General features: G+C 38.5%; 1 protein-coding gene across 11 annotated transcripts in view; it reads right to left on the reverse strand.

Annotated features, from left to right (window-relative positions):
* The window catches only part of ATP10D (ATPase phospholipid transporting 10D (putative)), a 113,810-nt gene that overhangs the window by 80,625 nt on the left and 11,142 nt on the right, over window positions 1–22,043 (reverse strand). For 9 of the 11 annotated variants that reach the window (XM_063808919.1, XM_063808918.1, XM_001154096.6 and 6 more), the window contains 2 exons: window positions 3,561–3,887; window positions 721–915 (listed from right to left, as the gene is read on the reverse strand). In XM_063808919.1, the coding sequence (XP_063664989.1) occupies window positions 721–915; window positions 3,561–3,850 (485 nt within the window). In that variant the 5' untranslated portion in view covers window positions 3,851–3,887. The remainder of the gene's footprint in view (window positions 1–720; window positions 916–3,560; window positions 3,888–22,043) is intronic. The other 2 variants (XM_054683164.2, XM_063808924.1) reach the window with 1 other exon arrangement.

Genomic DNA, 22,043 nt, shown 5'->3' on the forward strand with positions numbered 1-22,043 from the left:
AAATACTGAAAATACAAGTCTCCAACACAGCAAATATGCCCCTAAAAAGACCTCCTCCTATGAATGCTCTCTGTTGTTGCTGTGATGGGATGCTCTAGTTTTGTGCACACCAAAAAAGAATATTCTCCTCCTTTTTTTTTTTTTTTTGAGATAGAGTCTCACTCTGTCGCCCAGGATGGAATGCAGTGGCTGGAGTGCAGTGGCGCGATCTCGGCTCACTGCAACCTCCCCCTCCTGGGTTCAAGCGATTCTCCTGCCTCAGCCTCCTGAGTAGCTGGGATTACAGGCACCTGCCACCACGTCCAGCTAATTTTTGTATTTTTAGTAGAGACAGGGTTTCATCATGTTGGTCAGGCTGGTCTTGAACTCCTGACCTCAGGTGATCCACCCGCCTCAGCCTCCCAAAGTACTGGGATTACAGGCGTGAGCCACCACGCCCGGCCCTGAAGTTTAATTCTTTTAATTCCACTTATACATGAGTTACAGAAGCTTTTGCTTTGTCGGCTCCTGGGTTGACAATGGCTTATACGTTTTTGTTTTCCTCTGACACTTGAATTAAATTCACCACAGGACTTTACGAAATATTAGTTGAAAACAATAGCAACAACACCAACACCACCACAAAAGGGTCCTGGTCACACCTAAGGAGAAAAAAGTGACATTCTGCATATTTCTCAATGATACATACATAGTCCTTAGCAAAGATCCCATTACACTTACCTACTATAAACTTTAGTTATTAAATTATTGATCTGTTTGTCAATTTTGTATTTCCGATAATCTTCCAGGCCATCTTTAATTGCGATAATTGTAAGGACCACCACCAGAGGCAACATGGTGATTTCCTTTTGGAAGGCTTCTACCAAAGGTACCCAGTTCAGGACAACTAGGAACAGGAAATATAAATTGGCAGCTCTGCAACCCAAACACACAAAGGGAGGTGTTAAGAAGTTACTTCAAGGACTGATGTCAGAGGCAAAGTACTATATTGTTTTTCTGTAAGTTTCTATTAGTAGATTTTGTATGTTACAGAATATAGAACTAGCAGAATACAATGAATCTTAATGAACTATTTATTACCCTGCTAGACATCTGGCTTGTGTCATTCTTTAATAAATGTGAGATATCAGGGCTGGGTGCGGTGGCTCACGGCTATAATCTTAGCACTTTGGGAGGCCGAGGCGGGCAGATCACTTGAGGTCAGGAGTTCGAGACTAGCCTGGGCAACACGGTAAAACCCCGTCTCTACTAAAAATACAAAAATTAGCTGGGTGTAGTGGCCTACGCTTGTGGTCCCAGCTACTCAGGAGGCTGAGGCACGAGAATCACTTGAACCCAGAAGTCGGAGGTTGCAGTGAGCCGGGATCACACTACTGCACTCCAGCCTGGGTAGAGTAATCAATCAATCAATAAATAATGTGAGATATTATTTATTAAATATAAAATAGTAAATATTTGAGTGGGACGGTCTTGAGCACAATAAAAAAATAGAAAAAAAGCACAAGAGAAAATACTATTTTCTTTTTAAAAGTTCATAAAAATTTAGAAAAAATTTAGAGTTCATGTGGTATAAAAATTAATTAACAAAATAAAGATCAACCCTCTAGCCTTTTGTACATCCAAACATTAGATTTAAACAAGCCTCAAAATTCAGTAGAAAAGCCTATTTCTTTTCTCTTGTGACTAACTCTTCTATTTCTTCTTTTATGCTATTCAGAACCACCTTCTTCAGGAACTTCTTCCATTCTTCTACTTTATGTATTCAAATACTTCTCCATGGGTCCCTAATTTTGGGCCATATGGTAAGTTCAAGGCACCCTTTTCCTTAAAGGAGAAACAAAATCTTAATCCTGCCATTACATTTTGATAACATATTTTTCCATTGACCATGAAACTTCTCAAAAGAATAATCTATATATACTTCTTTTTTGTCACCTCCAAATCTTTTTACTCTGAAAATTTCTTTCTTAACCCTTTCTGCTACTCTGTGGCTTCAATTCTTTCCAGGTGGACCACATCTAAACCTATAGCTCTAACCTTGAACTCTGTTTCAGGTTTTTATTCCATTGGGTACACTAGATTCCAAACTCCATAAAAGAATGAAACACACATAGGGCTACACAGCCATTAATTCAACAAATTCACATCTGTCCTTTAAACATAGCCACTATTTAATAAATGCATATGGAACATATATAGAATGAATAATGAGAATGAATGTATGTGGAATGACTAAAGAATATGGAGAATCTCTTTACTTGCATTGGCATCTTGAATACATTTACAAAAACAAAATACTCTTCCAGCCAAGGTTCTTTTTACTCTTGTTTTTCATTTTTCTGTTAGTACTTCTGGTCATCACAGCTCAACATGTTCACATCATCTTTTTACTCCTTTCACTGAATGTCTTACATTAAATCCACAGTATCTGTAAGAGGTCACCCTTCTTTTCATTCCCACATTATTCCAAGGTCAGGTCTCCATTACAATTCACTGGGATATATACTACGTCTTCCTAAATGTTTTCTCTGCCATCATCTCTAAGTCCTTTCATCTACCCACCACACTGCTTCCATAGTGAAATACTGACGTAAGCATGGTAATTGTGCCTGCAGACTTGGCCCTCAACTCTTTATCCTGATAGCAAGACCTCTTTCCTGGGTCACATCTATCTTTCTGACTTTACTTCCTGTTGCTCCTCAGCACAGATGCTACATGTAAGTCAGAGAACACTATTTCCCAGGCTTCAAGCAAGCCTTTTATGCTACTGCCTTTATGCCATTATTCATACTCCTTCCTCCATCTGAAATATGCTTTGCTCACACCTCTGCTTTGAATATCTCACCCACCCTCTGTTATTAAGTCAAAAGTCACTTCCCCTTCTATTGCTCCAGTTACCATTATTATTTCTCTTTTTGAGGCTTTCATTCTATTTGACAGCCCTTTATAACACTCATTGCATTCCCTATGTCTTTTTGTTTTATATATGTATATATTGTGTTTCCCTAGCACAACTGCAAACTCCACAAGGAGAGGAGTGGCACTCACACTTCCATTTCCTTCAGTGCCTAAACTCACAGGAGATTGTCCATGAATGAGATATTAAGTTGAATTAGGTCACTGTTTCACCTAAACATCTGACATCTGCACTGGCTTCAGAGCTCTATTTCCTCCTATTATCAGTAAGAAAAATTTGAAATTAAAATGCGCATGGTTTCATGGAAAGAACACTAAAGCAAGAGTAAGAAGACCCACAGAGGCAGCCCCTGGTCTGCTACTTGACATTGGCATGACATTGGCTAAACCACAGTCAAATCATTTCCTAACCTATAATATGTGAATTACAATATCTTTTCTGGTAAAGAGAAAACACCTTTCCAATTGGAAAGTGCTACGTGAATGGGAGGAGTCATCATTCCACAACAGATTCGTATCAAAATTGTCAAGGATGATGTCACATGTCTTAGGTTTAAGTAATATACAGGGTTATGAAAATGAAAAATATGTTATATATCAACTAGAATGATATTCTAAGGTTTTCTTCAAAAATAAAACAGTACCTGTGAAATTGTTCAAATAAATTTCTTGGCACAAAATTCAGAAGTGTGTACTTTGTTGTTCGTATTCGATTGTTCACATAGGCTCCGGAGAACTTCTCATACTCATCCTTGAAGGGCTGGATGTGGGGAACAACAATCCGGTGCCTTCCTGACAGTTTAGGGGTCTGAGAGGACTTGCGCCCACAGGCGAGCAACGAGGAATAGTTGTATGGCCCTGAATCATCATCCCTGGTTGCACCTCTGATCAGCCGTTGCCAGTGATATCTGGCCCATTGGAGAGCCTCAGTCATATCCAAACTGTGGTACGATCCAGGTTGTGTAGCTGACCTGGCAAACAAACAAAAACCACACTTCCATGAGCTTCTGAAATGTCTCAAAGATAGTGAAATTTTAATATTTTTTCTATACCAAATAAATATATGACCCAATGGTTCAACATGTAAGGGAGAAAGTAAAAGTAGTCTTTAGAGCTCCATTTTAACCAAATAAAGCATACATCTTCTGCCTCATGGGCTAAGCATCTGATCATGTTGCTTAACAAGAGACAGCACCTAAAAGGCCATTCCATAACTTGAAGCAAACAATTTGGGCTTAATTTGTGCAAGTCTCTTAACTTCTCTGATCATCAGTTTTATCATCTTTGCAATGGGCATAATGCCAGGCATGTCAGGAAATTGTTTTGAGGACTAAATGAATAACAGGTAAGTCACATAGCATAAAGTCTGATAAATCATAGGACATCAAAAAAACCCATTCTATGTGGATTACAAAAATGCCCACAAATTCTTCCTATCTCTGCAAGCATAACTCTCTGCCAATCAAGAGGTAGAGTCTTTCTCTACCTGTGGTGTCTGGGCTTGGCCATGTGCCTTGCTTCAGCTAATGTAACACTAGCAAACAAGACAGCAAATAGAGGCTTGAAAAGTGCTTGTTCATTGGAGCTTATTCTCTCTCACTGTTCTAGGAACCATTGTAGCCCACACCACATGCCTCAGTTGCCCCATTTACCACCATAGCCTCTATAAATACATAAATAACACCACTGACTGCCAACTGACCACTAACAAGCGAGTGTGCCCAGAAGGCACAAATTAGAATAAAGATGTCTCAGCTGAGCTCAGCCCGACTTGCCCACCCATCAAATTATGAATCAATAAATGTTATGTCATTAAGTTTTGGGGTGCTTTGCTACAAAACAAAATCAAACTGATAACATATTCCCTTATTTTCCTTATTTCTAAGGTTTCCTTATTTTCCAAGAAATGCAGCCCTACCTGGAGTTTGTTAATCAAAACAAAATGTGAGTTTGTTAATCAAAACAAAAATAGGAAAGAAAGGGGTTCAAGCAATTCTCATGCCTCAGCCTCCTGAATAGCTGGGATTACAGGCAGACAATCACTTTTGATGGGAAGAACAACAGCCTCTGAGTATATGTAGTTGTGCCTGGATATTGGACCCACAATAGATAGCCCGTCTTATCATGAGAGAAAATATTCATGTCAGCCTCATCGGTTTTATACTAATAATAGGAACAAGAAAAAAAACAGTTCTTTTGGATTTTGGCCTCTAAAATATTTATTTATAGATAACTAAATCAATGAAGATTGACTGGCCAAAATAACATTTACTATCTCTTCAATATAATTTTTTAAAAGCCTGCCTCCAAAGTATATTTGAAAAGCTGGTTTTTACTTCACCAAGCATACAAAAGTGGCTTAGTTCTTTTAACCGGCTGCTCACAATGGCAGCTTGAGTTATTAATGTAGTTCATAACATATCTAGAACTCTCCCCCAGAATAAGAACATAAGATAGTGCTTTATAAGTGAATCAATAGATAACAGAAAATACTGAACATAAATACTAAGTGCTTTTCATTAGTTTCACATAATGCACATTAGGTTACCATTATGACAAATGTGACTTTTTTTAAAAGGTTGAAATCAGCACAATTTGATTTATTTCTGGAAAACTTAAAAGGAAGCATTCACTTGCCATTAAATTCTTACTAAGACATAAGAATGTTTATCCCTCTAGTGTCCACAATCTCATACAACAATCTAAATCTCACCTCCCTTTTTAAATTCTGAAATACAATTTCTTGAGAGTCCAAACAGGACTAACTAAACAAACATGAAACAAATACAGGAGGTGTTAACTTCTGCTAATTTGTGGTGTGTCTGACTAATAACCTCACGCTAGCAAACATACTTACTGGTTCACAGAAACAATCAGCTTTTTATTCCACAACCCAGACAAGAACTACATCTTTCCCCAAGTCACTCAGTTCCTAAGAAACAAGCCCATAACGACTGCAAAACATTTCATTGCAAAAGTATTTCTAGGTCTCCTTCTCTTTAGGACTTTTCAATATCTTTAAATGTACATGAGATTCTCTATTTACTCCCACATTGCCTTTCTCCTTTATTCCTTCTTTTCATTTTCAAGGAATTTTGGTGAAGATAGAATTAGGGCTGGCTCACTGCCCTCCATGGCCCCCTTCTAGAGCCTACAAGAGTCTCTCTCCTACTCTCCAAGGCTGGGCAGCTCATGATTTTGTAAGAACTCTCTCTTCAGCACTGTCATTCTCCTGAAAAGTGACCCTTGGATCAGAGGACAGATTTAAGCTAGACAGAGAAGTGCTTTGAAATGACTGAGGAGAAAAGCCTAGGCTTGGAGGTAATTAACATATGATGAAAATCCTTTCAAATTGCTAGTTTAAAATTTAAACTCTTATACTAGGCAGGAATGACCAAGGATCTATTTAGTCATCCTAGATCAGAGGCTTTTGAAATGCGTTAACTGCTCTCCCAGTAAGAAATACATTCTATGATGCAAAGTAGAATTTACACACACACACACACACACACACACACACACACACACACCCCTGAAACAAAAGTTCTATGAAATATTTCTTACCCTTACCACCTGCAATGCATACAGGGATCTTCTTTCTTCTCTCTCTCATATTAGTACTAGTTAGGATGCATTGAATTAGTTTCAAGATCCACTAATGTTAGTGTACATGTTGGTAAAAAGATACTGATAGTGTGTGGCTTCACACGAAGCTGAAATTATACATGGAAATGCATAGATCCATGTTCCTAAATAGATCCACAACCCCAAATGCAGAAAACAGACTATTACAGAATACAAAATTTCAGCTACAAAGGAGTAATAAGTTCAAGAGATCTATTGTATATTACGATGACTATGGTTAATACAGTAACAATATATTGTACACTTGAAAATTGTTAAGAGAGTAGACTTAAAGTGTTCTCACCACAATAAAAAGTATGTGAGGTAATACATATGTTAATTACCTTGAGCTAGCCATTCCACAATACATCCACATATCAAAACATCACATTCTTCACCATAAATACATACAATTTTTATTTGTCAATTCAAAAGTTTTTAAAACAAAATTTTCCCCTTACAACCCTTTCTCCCTCAGTCAATAATGTTACACACAGAAAGCTTTTCCTATAGAAATAGGTATTTGTTCTACAGAGAGCTAAAGATAAAATATTTATAAAGATCTTTTAGATTATTTTATTTCAGTGGATGTTTTTGTAAAACGAATAAAAAGAAATAATATTTTCAATGTTTGAAAATATCAGATTTAAAAAAGAAGAAGAAAACAGAATCTTATGGTAGAAAATTACTGAAAGACAGCAGTTGGACAAGAAGGCTCAGGGGAGGGCAGCACTATGCCCACAGTAGTCAGGAAAGAGCCTTTCACTCTTTCTCTGTCACTTCCAACAAAGTTAAAAGTATGTTAGTACTTGGAGAAGCCTCTGTTATTAATAACGCTCCACATAAATATTGAGGAAAATTTCTTTAAGATATGATAGGAAAGCAAATCAGTAAGTCATACCTCATCAAGCGTCATCACAAATCATAATATCTTAAGGCTTAGACTTCAGAGATGATTTAACACAGTGGTCACAAACCATTAGTCCTACAGCAAAATTCTACCCAATGACTTATTTTGTATCAGAGTGTCGGCAAGCACATGGTTTTGTTTTATAAACATAAATACATATATACACACATACATATAAAGGCAAGATTTTAAAATAGAGATAAATTCACATAAAATATTGATAATTGGTTTTTCTTAAAAGAATCAAGGGAATGGTGGGCACACATCTTCATATGGTAACAGAGGTTACTATGGACCCTGACTCCAACCCTGCATTTTGCAGTTCACCCGTTTTAAATGAAGGAACGAGCACCTTGCTCACCACTTTTTGACAAATCACATTTCTTCTACTCTGTAAGCCCAGGCTCAAATATTAGCTGTACTACTTAGTAGCTACTCAGTCTTCTAACAAATAAAATGAAACACGATTAATAGTCAAGGGACATGCTATAAATAAACAATGCTTATCCTCTTCCCCACTCTCCTGTTTAAGTGTTTCTCAAGCCATAGATAAGTCAAGGGTGGGAATCTTATACATTGGGCTTAGGTCCAAAGCTTTCCATTTAAAGTTGTCCAAGTAAATGCTCAGTTCAATGTACCTATTAATGCCTGAGAAGTAGCAGCATTAGGTAGGATACAAACAGAAAACCGAACACTCAAAAAGACAGGTATGACATAAAGTGACCTTCATACTACCTAATCTCATTCTTCACCATTCTCTCCAAAACTCATCCCAACAACGTTCATGAACAAATTGTATTCCACTTGTCCTGTGTTGCCCAAGACCCCCTGATAAGAATCACTTGGGGCCCCTGTTAGTCACAGTCTCCAAAGCCTCTCCCCTGGAGATTCTGATTTAGAGGATCTGGAATGGGGTCTATGAATATGTAATTTAGTTAGTACTCCCAATGAGTTAAGGAGGTTGCAAAGCATAGGGTACACTTTGCACCTCTCCAAATGCTGCCCTCTCTTTCTGGAGGGCTGGTTAACCATATCACCCACTCACCACACCAGCCTCTATTCATCCTCGAGACTGTTTTAGCTTGACCACGGAATGAGGGAGATTGGGAGGGATCCACACAACAGACACCATAAGGTGTTCTCTGCTCTGCTCCCATTAGAACCCTGAGCATGGCTCATATGCACTTGCCATAGTGTGTTACAGATGGCTTTATTCTTCAAAGTCAGGGAACATACCTAATTCCTCTCCATGCGTCTGTCCAGTGCTTGGCCAAAGTTAGATGATATATAAATGTCTGTTGATCACTGAATTTTATAGAAAAGAACATAAAGACATCCCATTTCCTTTTGCATGGCTCAACCTGGCTTTTCTGCCATTAGAAGTAGGAGTGTAAGATCTAATTTTGAGAAAACAGAAGCATTCACTTTTAGCTTGTGATTGTATCATTCACCTTTATTAAGAGCAGGAATCCGCTTCTCCAGGCCTGAAAGACTCTTTCAAGAGGGCATTATTTTCTCTTCTAGTGTATTTCTAAAACCTGTAAACAGCATAGAGTGATAAAGAGCACAGGTTCTGGAGCCAGAGGCCAATGTCAATTTCTGGCACCCCAATTTGCCAGCTTAACTTGCTCAAAGGGTTGCTATGAGGATTCAGTGAGTTAATATATAAAAAGCACTTAGCACTTGTTTGACCCATAGTAAGTCCTAAGTAAGGGTTAACTACCATTGTGACTTTTTACAAAGTGTTCTCTCTATAATATTTATTCATAAATATTAGCTGAGAATTTGTGTGCACAGTATTGATACTAACAACTGTATCAATTATACATCTATGTTTAATTTCTTAAACTGCACCTCATACTGCACCACCTGGTCACACTCTGCTTTAGTAAGTCTGCTCTTCATTTAATGGGGGAGGCTTCTAGGCAACTAACTAACTGAGGATAGCAATACTCTCTTCTCAACTGTTACTAAGAGAAAGTCCAGCAATCTAGTAGACAAAAGCTCTAATAAAGAACATGATGGGCAGCATTTTTAGAAACATCATTCATAATTCTAAGATTTAGCTCATTCCTCAAAGAGATAATTTTTCAGAGTTTTCTGCTAATAACCAACTGGTCTCATGTTTTTTTTGACCTGATGCTCTGCCAACCATAGGAACCCTGTCTTGAGAATTAACAAAAACAAACTTTGTAAAACCATATAGACAACCAGGTGCTTGAAGTTCAATGATGATCACATAACCCAAGAAAGAATGTTTTAGATCTAGATACTCTACTATCCTCAGTAATCTGCTGTCCTTAGAGGTATTGATTTACAATCTTAAAAAATTAAGTTAAAGTTTTGGAAGGAAAATGTATTAATTTTATGTAATACTCTGGAATACTCTAGTGCTTCTGTAAAGCAGGCCTGCATGATGCTAGATATTAATTTTCCCATCCAATATTTCATTTACTCACAGATTATAAAACCTGTAATTAAAGTTCTAAAATCTACAAGCTTTCAATTTTAGGTATGAAATCAACTAAGATCAGAATTGAAGAACTATAAATCAAGCATTGCTTGGTAAGTACTAACACTTTAATAATAATTACTGTTTACAAAATACTTCCACATGCCATTTAATTTAGTTTTCACTTGAGGTGGAATTTCATTTCATTTTTCAGAGAAAAAAGTAAAGTTCAAAGAATGTTTTAAAATTTTCTCAACATGTCCAATCATTGGCTCCAACTATATAATGCGATTAATATATAAAATTTTAAATAATCAAATATTCTCATGTAAAATTACATTATTTCTAATTATAGTATTTTTTCTAGAAGATATTAAAAACTACACTCCATCACTAACAGAATGTATCTAAAATATACAAGTTCCTTACTATACACAAATGTACTTGAAGGCAGATTTAGTTCTCAAAAGTCCTATTTCCCTTAATGAATGCTTAATGAAAAGTTTGCAGTAGGGCAGATTACCAAAGGTAAATACAGGATAATGAATTCTCTTGGGCTCAGTTAGCATTTTAAAATTCCTGAGGTCATCACCAGCCAACAGTTTGAAAAATACACAAGTTCACTGGTCTAAAAGAAAAAAAAATCTATAATCATTTCAAGATGCCCTATGTTTGTTTTGCATCAGAATCTCCTGAACCTCACCCCCTAGGTTTCTTTTTTTTTTCTTTTTTTCTTTTTCTTTTGGAGACGGAGTCTTGCTCTGTCACCCATGCTGGAGTGTAGTGGCGGGGTGGCTCCATCTCAGCTCACTGCAATCTCTGCCCCCGTGGTTCAAGCGATCCTTCCACCACAGCTTCACAAGTAGCTGGGACTATAGGCATGCACCACCATGCCCAGCTAATTTTTTTGTTGTTTCCTGTATTTTTAGTAGAGATGGGGTTTCACCATGTTGGCCAGGCAGGTCTCGAACCCTTGACCTCAGGTGATCCACCTGCCTCGGCCTCCCAAAGTGCTAGGATTATAGGTGTGAGCCACCACACCTGGCCATGAACCTCACCCTGCTAGGTTTCTGATCTAGCAGGTCTGGGATGGGGCTCAGGAGTCTGCATGTCTAACACACTTGCAGATAGTACTGATGCTGCTGGTCCTGGGGACCACACCCTGAGAATCACTACTCTATGCTAAGTAACTTTATTGCAAAATGCACAGTTGGAATTAAGACTGAGCAATTTATTAGCTATCACTCATGTTATTGGGAAGCCCATCTTCTTTGAATGTGTAACCTCAGCTATGCACTAATGGCTTGACAGCGGATACAAGAAGATCCTCACGTCTAAGGCTAGAATTAACTAAAAGAGAGAAGTCTAGTTTATACAAAAGATTGTTGATGAGGTCTTAAGGATTAATTCTTTCTGCAGATTTAATACAGTTAGAATTAGTTTCAACCAACATTTCCAAAAGTTGACCAAGAAAGAACAATGAATCCTGCCTGGCCTTGATAGACTTATAACCTTCTTCTCAACCAAGATGAGAAAACACAAACAAAACGTCAAAGTTCTTATATGTTGTAAACCATGGAAGACACAAGAGTTCTCTATCATAGTCAATAAAAGGCACAGAGAAATTTCGTATCTATGGATTTCTAAGAATAAGATAGGAATTGTTTCACAATAGACTTATGATATGAAAGTCTCCTTGACCTAGATTGAGACCATTCTGGCTAACACGGTGAAACCCCGTCTCTATTAAAAATGCAAAAAAATTAGCCAGGCGTGGTGGCGGGCGCCTGTAGTCCCAGCTACTTGGGAGGCTGAGGCAGCAGAATGGCGTGAACCCAGGAGGCGGAGCTTGCAGTGAGCCGAGATCACGCCACTGCACTCCAGCCTGGGCCACAGAGTGAGACTCCATCTCAAAAAGAAAAAAAAAAGTCTCCTTGACCTACACATCCGAGGTAGCCAGCCCTGCCTGAAGCACAGTGAGCCCTGATAAAACTTGGTCTTGCTCCAATCTGTGTCATCTGTGACCCACTTGTTCAACACTCTCTATAGAAGCTTATTACTGCAGGGAGACTGATTCCTTATCTCATAGGTCATGACAAAAGCATCAAGATGGTTTGATATCTTTGGTAGTTTCTTTGCTGCCCCAGGTGCCAATGTGACATGTTGGTATTGCTCCCTTGGTAACTACTATCCTCTATCTACAAAAAAAAGGTTTTTCTTCACCTCACATAATCTTTGGAAAAGAAGGTAAGTATGAACCGTCTATGGATATATCTAATATGGGCTTTTGTGATGACAAGGGTCAATTTATTTTGTGGGAAAACTGTGGATCTTGAATAATGAAGTTACATAATCCTTTATATTCTCCATTGGGTGGAATGAATCAGATTTGCTGAATAAAATCACCTTGGAGTTCTTAGTGCCATTCAATATTTTCTGTTAAGTGACCTTGAACTAAATCCCCAGTAGGAGTACATATTCCATATTTTAGATATATACAAAAAGTCAGGCAAGGGTAATATGTCACCCATAACATTGAATTAAAGTAATTAATTTTATTTTATTTTATTTTATTTTTTATTTATTATTATTTTTTTAGACAGGTCTTGCTCTGATGCCCAGGCTGGAGTGCAGTGGTGCAATCACTGCTCACTGCAGCCATGACTTTCTGGGCTCAAGCTATCCTCCTGCCTCAGCTTCCCAAGCAGCTGGGATGACAGGCATGAGCCACCACATCTAGCTAATTTTTTATTTTCTTTTGTAGAGATAGGGTCTTTCTATACTGCCCAGGTTGGTCTCAAACTTCTGGGCTCAAGCAATCCTCCCACCTTGGCCTCCCAAAGCACTGGGATTACAGGGGAGAGCCACTGCCCTCGGCCCTATAAGAAATTACTTTTGATAACTAGTGATTATTATCATGGGAGGAAGCGCTATATAAGTTCATAAAAAGCTAAGTCATACTACTTTTCACTTTTACCACTAATAAAGAAATATTTGTAATAGTTTTGTCATTTTTAAGGACCCTAAATGGAAAAAGGTCAACTGTACTGAAGCACATAGCCCTTACATATCTTTAGAAAAGAGTGCTTAAATTAAGTTCATTCATTTTCAATTTACTCAGCAAACATGACCTGAAAACCTACCATATGCCAGACACTGTGGTTGACGTTGGGGAAACAGAAGATGCCGTTCTACATCACAGAAGCAGCCTCTCACTCAGACTGAGGGAAGGAATAGCCACAGCAATAAGTGATATGTTTTATTTTATTTTATTTTTATTTATTCATTTTTTAAGATGGAGTCTCACTCTGTCACCCAGGCTGGAGTGCAGTGGTCCGGTCTCGGCTCACTGCAAACTCTGCCTCCCAGGTTCAAGTGATCCTCCTGCCTCAGCCTCCTGAGTAGCTGGGATTACAGGCATGCGCCAGCATGCCCAGCTAAGTTTTGTCTTTTTAGTAGAGATGGGTTTTCATCATGATGGCCAGGCTGGTCTCAAACTCCTGACCTCAAGTGATCTGCCTGCCTCAGCCTCCCAAAGTACTGGGATTACAGGCGTAAGCCACTGCACCCGAGTGACATGTTTTATATAATTGCTGATGGAGAGTCAAATTAGAATTTTCACATATGACATGTTTATTTTGAAAGACATATAAAAGTAGAATGTGATATCTAGATGCATTGTTTCATACTAGAACTAGTTACCCATTCTTAACTGTTTCCAAGCACGCACTCAGTAAGAATTTCTTTAGTTCTCTCGTGAGAATAAAGCTTTTATATATTTATATATAATATCACATACATATATGTATATTTAATATATATTTATATGTGTAATATTACATACATACATATATTATTATATACATACGTATATGTATATTGTATATAAAAGAAAAACATGTATAATTAAAAACATATAATCATATATATATTATCAAATATATATATATTTTATGGATGGTCCATTCAGTCATTGAAAGCGATAATGCTTCTCTTCTTCAATACACTTCAGATTTTTTTTTTTTTTATGAGACGTAGTCTCACTCTAACGCCCAGGCTGGAGTGCAGTGGCGCTATCTCGGCTCACTGCAAGCTCCGCCTCCTGGGTTCACGCCATTCTCCTGCCTCAGCCCCCGAGTAGCTGGAACTACAGGCGCCCGCCACCACGCCCAGCTAATTTTTTGCATTTTTAGTAGAGACGGGGTTTCACCGTGTTAGCCAGGATGGTCTCGATCTGACCTCGTGATCCGCCCGCCTCGGCCTCCCAAAGTGTTGGGATTACGGCACAAACCACCGCGCACAGTCCAGATTTCTTTTTGAAGGGATCACATGTCCAATTATTCACTGTTTATGAATAATTAGGCTCAAAGCTGGTTTAGGCTAGCAAAAGGCAGGTAAAATGTTGCAGTTGTATATGTGTTTCTCTATGTTATTGGGAACTAAAAGAAATCTTACTCATTTATGGTGAGTTCCTAATATGTCTTAATCTCTTTTTAAAGCTGAAAAAAGCATAAACATACATGAAAATATTGATGGCAGCAATACTGTGTTTTGACCTTAGTGATCCTACATGCTTCTAAAATAATACGTTATTGAAATGACAAGATAGCATTTTTTGAGATTTGGTTATTCAACATTAACAAATATTATTAATTTAATAGACCTAAGATCATAACAATATCTACCATTTATAGGCATATAACAGGTTATATGCAAAGGATAAAAATGCATTCATTAACTTTAATCCTTACAATAAAGTACATATTATTATCTCCACTTAGTAATGAGGAAACAGAGTGAGAAACTCACCCAAGTGGCACAGCTTAGTAAGTAGTTACTTAAGCTTAATCCAGATATCTCATATGGAATGAGAGCCTTGGTGGCTATCAGAGGGCTCTGATACAGGGCAGTAACACTTGAATAAGAGCTGGCAGAAGGCATATAGCTCTGGCAACCCATCAAGGAATGTGAGGGTTGGGAGAGAGAATAGGAGAAGAGTGGTATTAAAAAATTAAAGTTAAGTTATTCAGAGAAAAACGCTAAAGGCATGCTTCATTTGAAAAAATAAAGTTAAACAAATTTAAATATTTGCATTTATTTACTTTTAAAACATTCATTTTGTACTAGGTGAGGTTACTCATTTTTACTGCTTACTGTGCCTTATAGAGGACTTTATATGTGTTTGAACTATAATTCAATACATGCAAATAAAATTTACTTTCAAATAAATGACTCACTTTTAACCCAACTCCAATATCACTGATCCTACCCATAAACAACCACCAACCATCTTTTCACTGCCCCATATTCTCAAGTGGTCTTATTTCCTTACTTACTTTAAATTTTATGGTTAATACTGTAATCACTTCCTCGTATATTCTCTCAACCAGTGAACTCCTCTCTCACTTCTTTCTTGGCAAAACCCTCACCCTGCTTACATTCACATGTAAAGCTCTATGTACTCTGTTCCAGTACCTACAGGTTGAAAGTGGCTGGAAAGAAACGCACAACACCTTGTCAGAGTCACTTTAACGTCCTGACCGCAAACTCTTAAGTTGGCCATTCACACTGCCTGCAATCATACTGCATTTCCAGGCCATGTATTCTCCCACTCTCATACACAACTGTTTCATACCCTTTCCTTTCTCCTCTTAACATCCAATATCTCCCTCTTGACTTTCTTCCTGGTGATGACCTTGTTTCTGTTTTTCTGAGAATACCAAAGCTATCCAAAGAGAACTTCCACAAGTTCCCCTAGCATAGACCTCTTTCCAAAACTCCAGACTGATGCCCAAAAGGCAGCCCATCTCCAGACAGTAACAAGTGCAAATGGAGGTCCAAGCCCTCTCCCCCAAACTGCTTCTCCCCTAGATTAGCCCTGTCAGCTAATGGCAGCTCCCTTCTTCTAGATGCTCAGCCCAAAAACTTTTGAGTCATCCTTGGTTTCTTTCACTTACAACTCACATCATGTCAGTCCGCAAATTCTGTTGACTCTTCCCTTAAACTATATCCAGAATCTTACCACTTCTCATCACCTTTATTACAATCAACCTGATCCACCATTATCAGTCTAGTCCTGGTATAACCTAATTTAGATCCTGACAATTTCACAACTTAAAACTCTCTAAAGGCTCCCATATAATTACAGTAGCCACCTCCAGTGCTCCATATGATCTGCCTCTTGTTATTCTCCTTTTCCGCTTTACTTTTCATAAAATCTTTATGTCACTTTCTAACAATGCATAATTTACTTTGGTATTTTAGCTTTTGTCTGTCTCCCTCCTCCGTCAGCGTAGAAATTTCTGTCTTTTTGGTTCACTGATATGGCCTAGGCCTAGAAGAGTATAATATCAGGCAATGAGTAGATTTTCAATGAATATTTGTGGAATGAACCCAAGAATGAATGAGTAAAATAACACCCCTCTTATATGCAGCAAAGACTAGAATATCTTTAACAATCTTACACACACTGCCTCTAAATGTGATATAATAACAGGCATTTCATGGTATGTAGCTCACTACAGCTCTTATTATGCATGCTGAAGTTATTACAGTTCACATTAAGATCTAGAGCATGTAGTCCTAAAATGGACACTAACGAAACTCTGCAACAGGAAGACATAAAAAAGGAAATAAAACAAGTAGGACTTATTTTTAGAAATAGCTGAAGTATTTAAATTTTATCGTTCTAAAACTCTCCAGGAGGAAGTTATTCTGAGTAACCTTTTTAAAGACAGTTTAAGGTTTATCCTTTAAAGTATCAAAACAATTTCATCCAGGATAGAATCATTATACAATGTGTACCCAATTTTCCTATATTTGACACAGCATTTTAAATAAATTTTCTTCTCTGAGAATTCAGCACCAATGCTCTGAGCACAAGCGTATTCTTTACAGTGATGCCTTCAGGGTCTTCAAAGCATTTCCATAAGGTTTTCTTCCAGTACTTGAAAATCTCCTTGTTTTGAATAATTTTACAGGCTTTTTCCCCATCAGCTGTCCAAATCTGTCTTTATGAAGATTTAAGTTTTACTCCCAACTAACTTACAATAATTAAGAAATGTAAATAAATGACCCCAGTGGTCTTCAGGAAGTAGAAGATAAAAATTCAGCAAGATTTATTTAGTGAAATCTATTTTCACTATTTAGAGATTTCTTTTCCTTATATTTGTTAGAAAATAGGTACTGAAAGGCTACCATTGCCAACCAGGTACTTTTCCAGGCATTGAAACCAACATGATGGGAATTCCCATGTGAACTCCATGGTTTCTGTCCTCCAGAAGTACAGAGTCTAGTAAACGGATCAGGCACGAACCTCATGAGATTCCCTCATTACCTGAAATACTTCAGAGATTAGTTCCCGTAAGACAAACTTTGATATGTATGTGGCCAAGCTTCAGACCACAAAATGGTAAGAGCATTAAAAGACTAACTGATAGATAAACAGTTAAGTTTCAAAATGAAGCTAGCACACAGATACGTGCTCATTTAAAAACCAGAGCCAAAATATATATTTGAACTGGCAGAAGAACACAAATTTCCCGGTGTGTGATCTTTACTCATTCACACTAAGGAAGGCAAACTCCAGCTTCATGTGATAAGTTGTGTATGTATGTAAAACATGATAAACACACTGGATTGTGGTTCTAAACAGAATCTTTACAAGATTATTAGGAAGATAAAGGAGAATGAGCTAAAATGATTTAATACCTGTTTCTCCTACAAGGCCATCTTGTTTACTGCTTTAACCAATAACTGGACAATGCCTGGCATATAACATGCCCTCAACGAATACTTTTCAGTGAATTAACAAACATTAATCAGGTTCTTGTTGCTATACCACGCATCCCAAAAAATGCTCTTCAAATGGGATGCATCTTAAGAGAATAAGGGACAATCAATGTATAATAAGTATTATTGCACGAAGGAGTAGGTAGGTTCCTTTGCTGGAGATATACTTGGTTAATTCCATCTTGACCCTTAAAATGGCCTAAAGATTTTGCTGGAGAAAGTAACTATGTTTGTCCTCATACTACTGATGACTTAAGTTGTATTAGAGCAGTGGTCCTCAAATGGGGCCAATTGTACCTCCCCTTCCAGCCCCCTAGGACATTTGCTAATATCTGGAGATATTTTTGGTTGTGGAAAGAAGCCAGAGATGATGTTAAATATGCAGCAATACACAGGACAATCCTTCACAACAAATAATTATCTAGTCCCAAATGTCAAGAAATGCGGCTGCTGAGAAACTCTGGGTTAAAAGAAGCCATCACATTTGTCCAAGGGAGAGGTAAGTAGCACAGTGGAAAGAACAGAGTATTTCCGAGTCATGGGTTCAAATTCTGGCTCTCCCACTCAGCCCTAGTGGGACTTCTTATGACCCTCAGTTTTCCAATGAGGAAAATGGCAATGATATCATCTGCTCTGTAGGGTTTTTGTGAGGAGTTAATGGGAATATATGTAAGACATCTGACATATAATAGATTAACAAATGGTAGCTATTCTTGCTTTTATAAGAATACGTATGAATTGTTTGATGCCAACATTACTTCAAAGTAGGAAAAGCATTTTAAAGATGCTTAATAGCTTAAACAAAAAACTCAGAATGTTAAAGTCAGAAAGAATGTTAATATCCAACTAAATACTTCATTTTACACAGAAGAAAACAGAGGTTTGGAAAGAATGACTTACCCAAGATTACACAGCAAGTTAGTGGCAATTCACATACAATAATCCTGCTGTTTGCTCCACTACCATTTTCTTATTCATGCATATATAGATAGGCTTTTATTAATTCCTAAACTATGTCATTATTTATGAATGTCATAAATTATTTAAGTCAATTTGAATACAATATTATTATGTTTGCCAGAATTTTATACACTAGTGTGATTCAACTATAAAATAAGCTAAGACTTCTACAGATAGGTACTTATCCTAATATTTTCATGGCCTATTTGAGCTAATCTGTGGAATCTGCCCCATTGTTTCAGTATCACCCTAACAAGTTCCATTATTACTCACAATGATCTATTTTTTTTTTTTATTTGAGACGGAGTTTCGCTCTTGTTGTCCAGGCTGGAGTGCAACAGCGCAATCTCAGCTCACTGCAACATCGGTCTCCCCAGTTCAAGTGATTCTCCTGCCTCAGCCTCCTGAGTAGCTGGGATTACAGGCACATGCCACCACGCCCGGCTAATTCTGTATTTTTAGTAGAGACGGGATTTCTCCACGTTGGTCAGGCTGGTCTCGAACTCCTGACTTCAGGCAATCTGCCCACCTCAGCCTCCTAAAGTGCTGGGATTACAGGCATGAGCCACCATGCCCGGCTACAATGGTCTATTTTTTAAATTAATATCTTATAGGCCAGGTGCGGTGGCTCACGCCTGTAATCCCAGCAATTCGGGAGGCCGAGGTGGGAGGATCGCCTGAGGTCAGAAGTTTGAGACAAGCCTGGCCAATGTGGTGAAACCCGTTTCTACTAAAAATACAAAAATTAGCCAGTTGTGGTAGCGGGCAACTGTAATCACAGCTACTCAGGAGGCTGAGGCATGAGAATCACTCGAACCCAGGAGGCAGAGGTTACAGTGAGCCGAGATCACACCACTGCACTCCAGCCTGGGCAGTAGAGTGAAACTCAGTCTCAAAAATTAATTAATTAATTAATATCTTATAAGATAAATATTAAAAATTATTCATTTCTGGTTTAATAGTCACATGAATAGCACAGTTGGAAAAAAAGCCTGAACAAACACAGAAGCCATATACTATAAATATATAGGAAAAAAATATTTTCAACTTCAGTAGTAACCTAAAAAAAAGAATTTAAGACAGAGTTAGCATTTTTTTGACTCTGAATGTAGAATTTAGCAAAGGGTTTCTTTATTCATAATGCTCAATGAAGGCATACATTCATATAGTTTTGGGGGACTTTAACCTGCTCTTACTTGTCTTACTTCTCTAGACCCATAGGATAATATGCCCTAAAAATGTCCTCTCTGGCCCTCAGTAGAAATATACTGAACTCAGCCTTAGAAAGTCACTACACAGCCGGGCGCGGTGGCTCACGCCTGTAATCCCAGCACTTTGGGAGGCTGAGGCAGGCAGATCACCTGAGGTCAGGAGTTCGCGACCAGCCTGACCAACATGGAGAAACACCATCTCTACTAAAAATACAAAATTAGCCGGGCGTGGTGGCCCATGCCTGTAATCCCAGCTACTCCGGAGGCTGAGGCAGGAGAATGGCTTGAACCCGGGAGGCGGAGGTTGCTGTGAGCTGAGATCATGCCATTGCACTCCAGCCTGGGCCACAAGAGTGAAACTCCGTCTCAAAAAAAAAAAAAAAAAAAAAAAAAAAAAAAAGGAAAGTCACTACACAAATGTTGAGAAATAGAGAAATTGTTGACTGCATTATATCTAATTGTGTTAAATCTATTTCTAATGGAAATATAAGACAGCTGTTAAAAATGATGTTTAGGCTGGGCATGGTGGCTCACACCTGTAATTCTAACACTTTAGGAGGCCGAGGTGGGCAGATCACCTCAGGTCAGGAGTTCGCGACCAGCCTGACCAACATGGAGAAACACCATCTCTACTAAAAATACAAAATTAGCCGGGCGTGGTGGCCCATGCCTGTAATCCCAGCTACTCCGGAGGCTGAGGCAGGAGAATGGCTTGAACCCGGGAGGCGGAGGTTGCTGTGAGCTGAGATCATGCCATTGCACTCCAGCCTGGGCCACAAGAGTGAAACTCCGTCTCAAAAAAAAAAAAAAAAAAAAAAAAAAAAAGGAAAGTCACTACACAAATGTTGAGAAATAGAGAAATTGTTGACTGCATTATATCTAATTGTGTTAAATCTATTTCTAATGGAAATATAAGACAGCTGTTAAAAATGATGTTTAGGCTGGGCATGGTGGCTCACACCTGTAATTCTAACACTTTAGGAGGCCGAGGTGGGCAGATCACCTCAGGTCAGGAGTTCGCGACCAGCCTGACCAACATGGAGAAACCCCATCTCTACTAAAAATACAAAATTAGCCAGGCGCGGTGGCGCATGCCGGTAATCCCAGCTACTCCGGAGGCTGAGGCAGGAGAATGGCTTGAACCCGGGAGGCGGAGGTTGCTGTGAGCTGAGATCATGCCATTGCACTCCAGCCTGGGCCACAAGAGTGAAACTCCGTCTCAAAAAAAAAAAAAAAAAAAAAAAAAAAAAGGAAAGTCACTACACAAATGTTGAGAAATAGAGAAATTGTTGACTGCATTATATCTAATTGTGTTAAATCTATTTCTAATGGAAATATAAGACAGCTGTTAAAAATGATGTTTAGGCTGGGCATGGTGGCTCACACCTGTAATTCTAACACTTTAGGAGGCCGAGGTGGGCAGATCACCTCAGGTCAGGAGTTCGCGACCAGCCTGACCAACATGGAGAAACACCATCTCTACTAAAAATACAAAATTAGCCGGGCGTGGTGGCCCATGCCTGTAATCCCAGCTACTCCGGAGGCTGAGGCAGGAGAATGGCTTGAACCCGGGAGGCGGAGGTTGCTGTGAGCTGAGATCATGCCATTGCACTCCAGCCTGGGCCACAAGAGTGAAACTCCGTCTCAAAAAAAAAAAAAAAAAAAAAAAAAGGAAAGTCACTACACAAATGTTGAGAAATAGAGAAATTGTTGACTGCATTATATCTAATTGTGTTAAATCTATTTCTAATGGAAATATAAGACAGCTGTTAAAAATGATGTTTAGGCTGGGCATGGTGGCTCACACCTGTAATTCTAACACTTTAGGAGGCCGAGGTGGGCAGATCACCTCAGGTCAGGAGTTCGCGACCAGCCTGACCAACATGGAGAAACCCCATCTCTACTAAAAATACAAAATTAGCCAGGCGCGGTGGCGCATGCCGGTAATCCCAGCTGCTGGGGAGGCTGAGGCAGAAGAATTGCTTGAAAACGGGAGATGGAGGTTGCAGTGAGCCGAGATTGCACCATTGCACTCCAGCCTAAGCAACAAGAGTGAAACTGCATTTCAAAAAAAAAAAAAAAAAGTTGCTTAAAAGAATTTTTAATGACTCATAAAATGCTTAAAGTTTATAAAGTTTTAAAGCATGATTTAGACCTGTATACAAGTATAATCTCAACT

The sequence above is a fragment of the Pan troglodytes genome, chromosome 3, assembly GCF_028858775.2.
Source record: "Pan troglodytes isolate AG18354 chromosome 3, NHGRI_mPanTro3-v2.0_pri, whole genome shotgun sequence".
Taxonomy (NCBI): Eukaryota; Metazoa; Chordata; class Mammalia; order Primates; family Hominidae; genus Pan; species Pan troglodytes.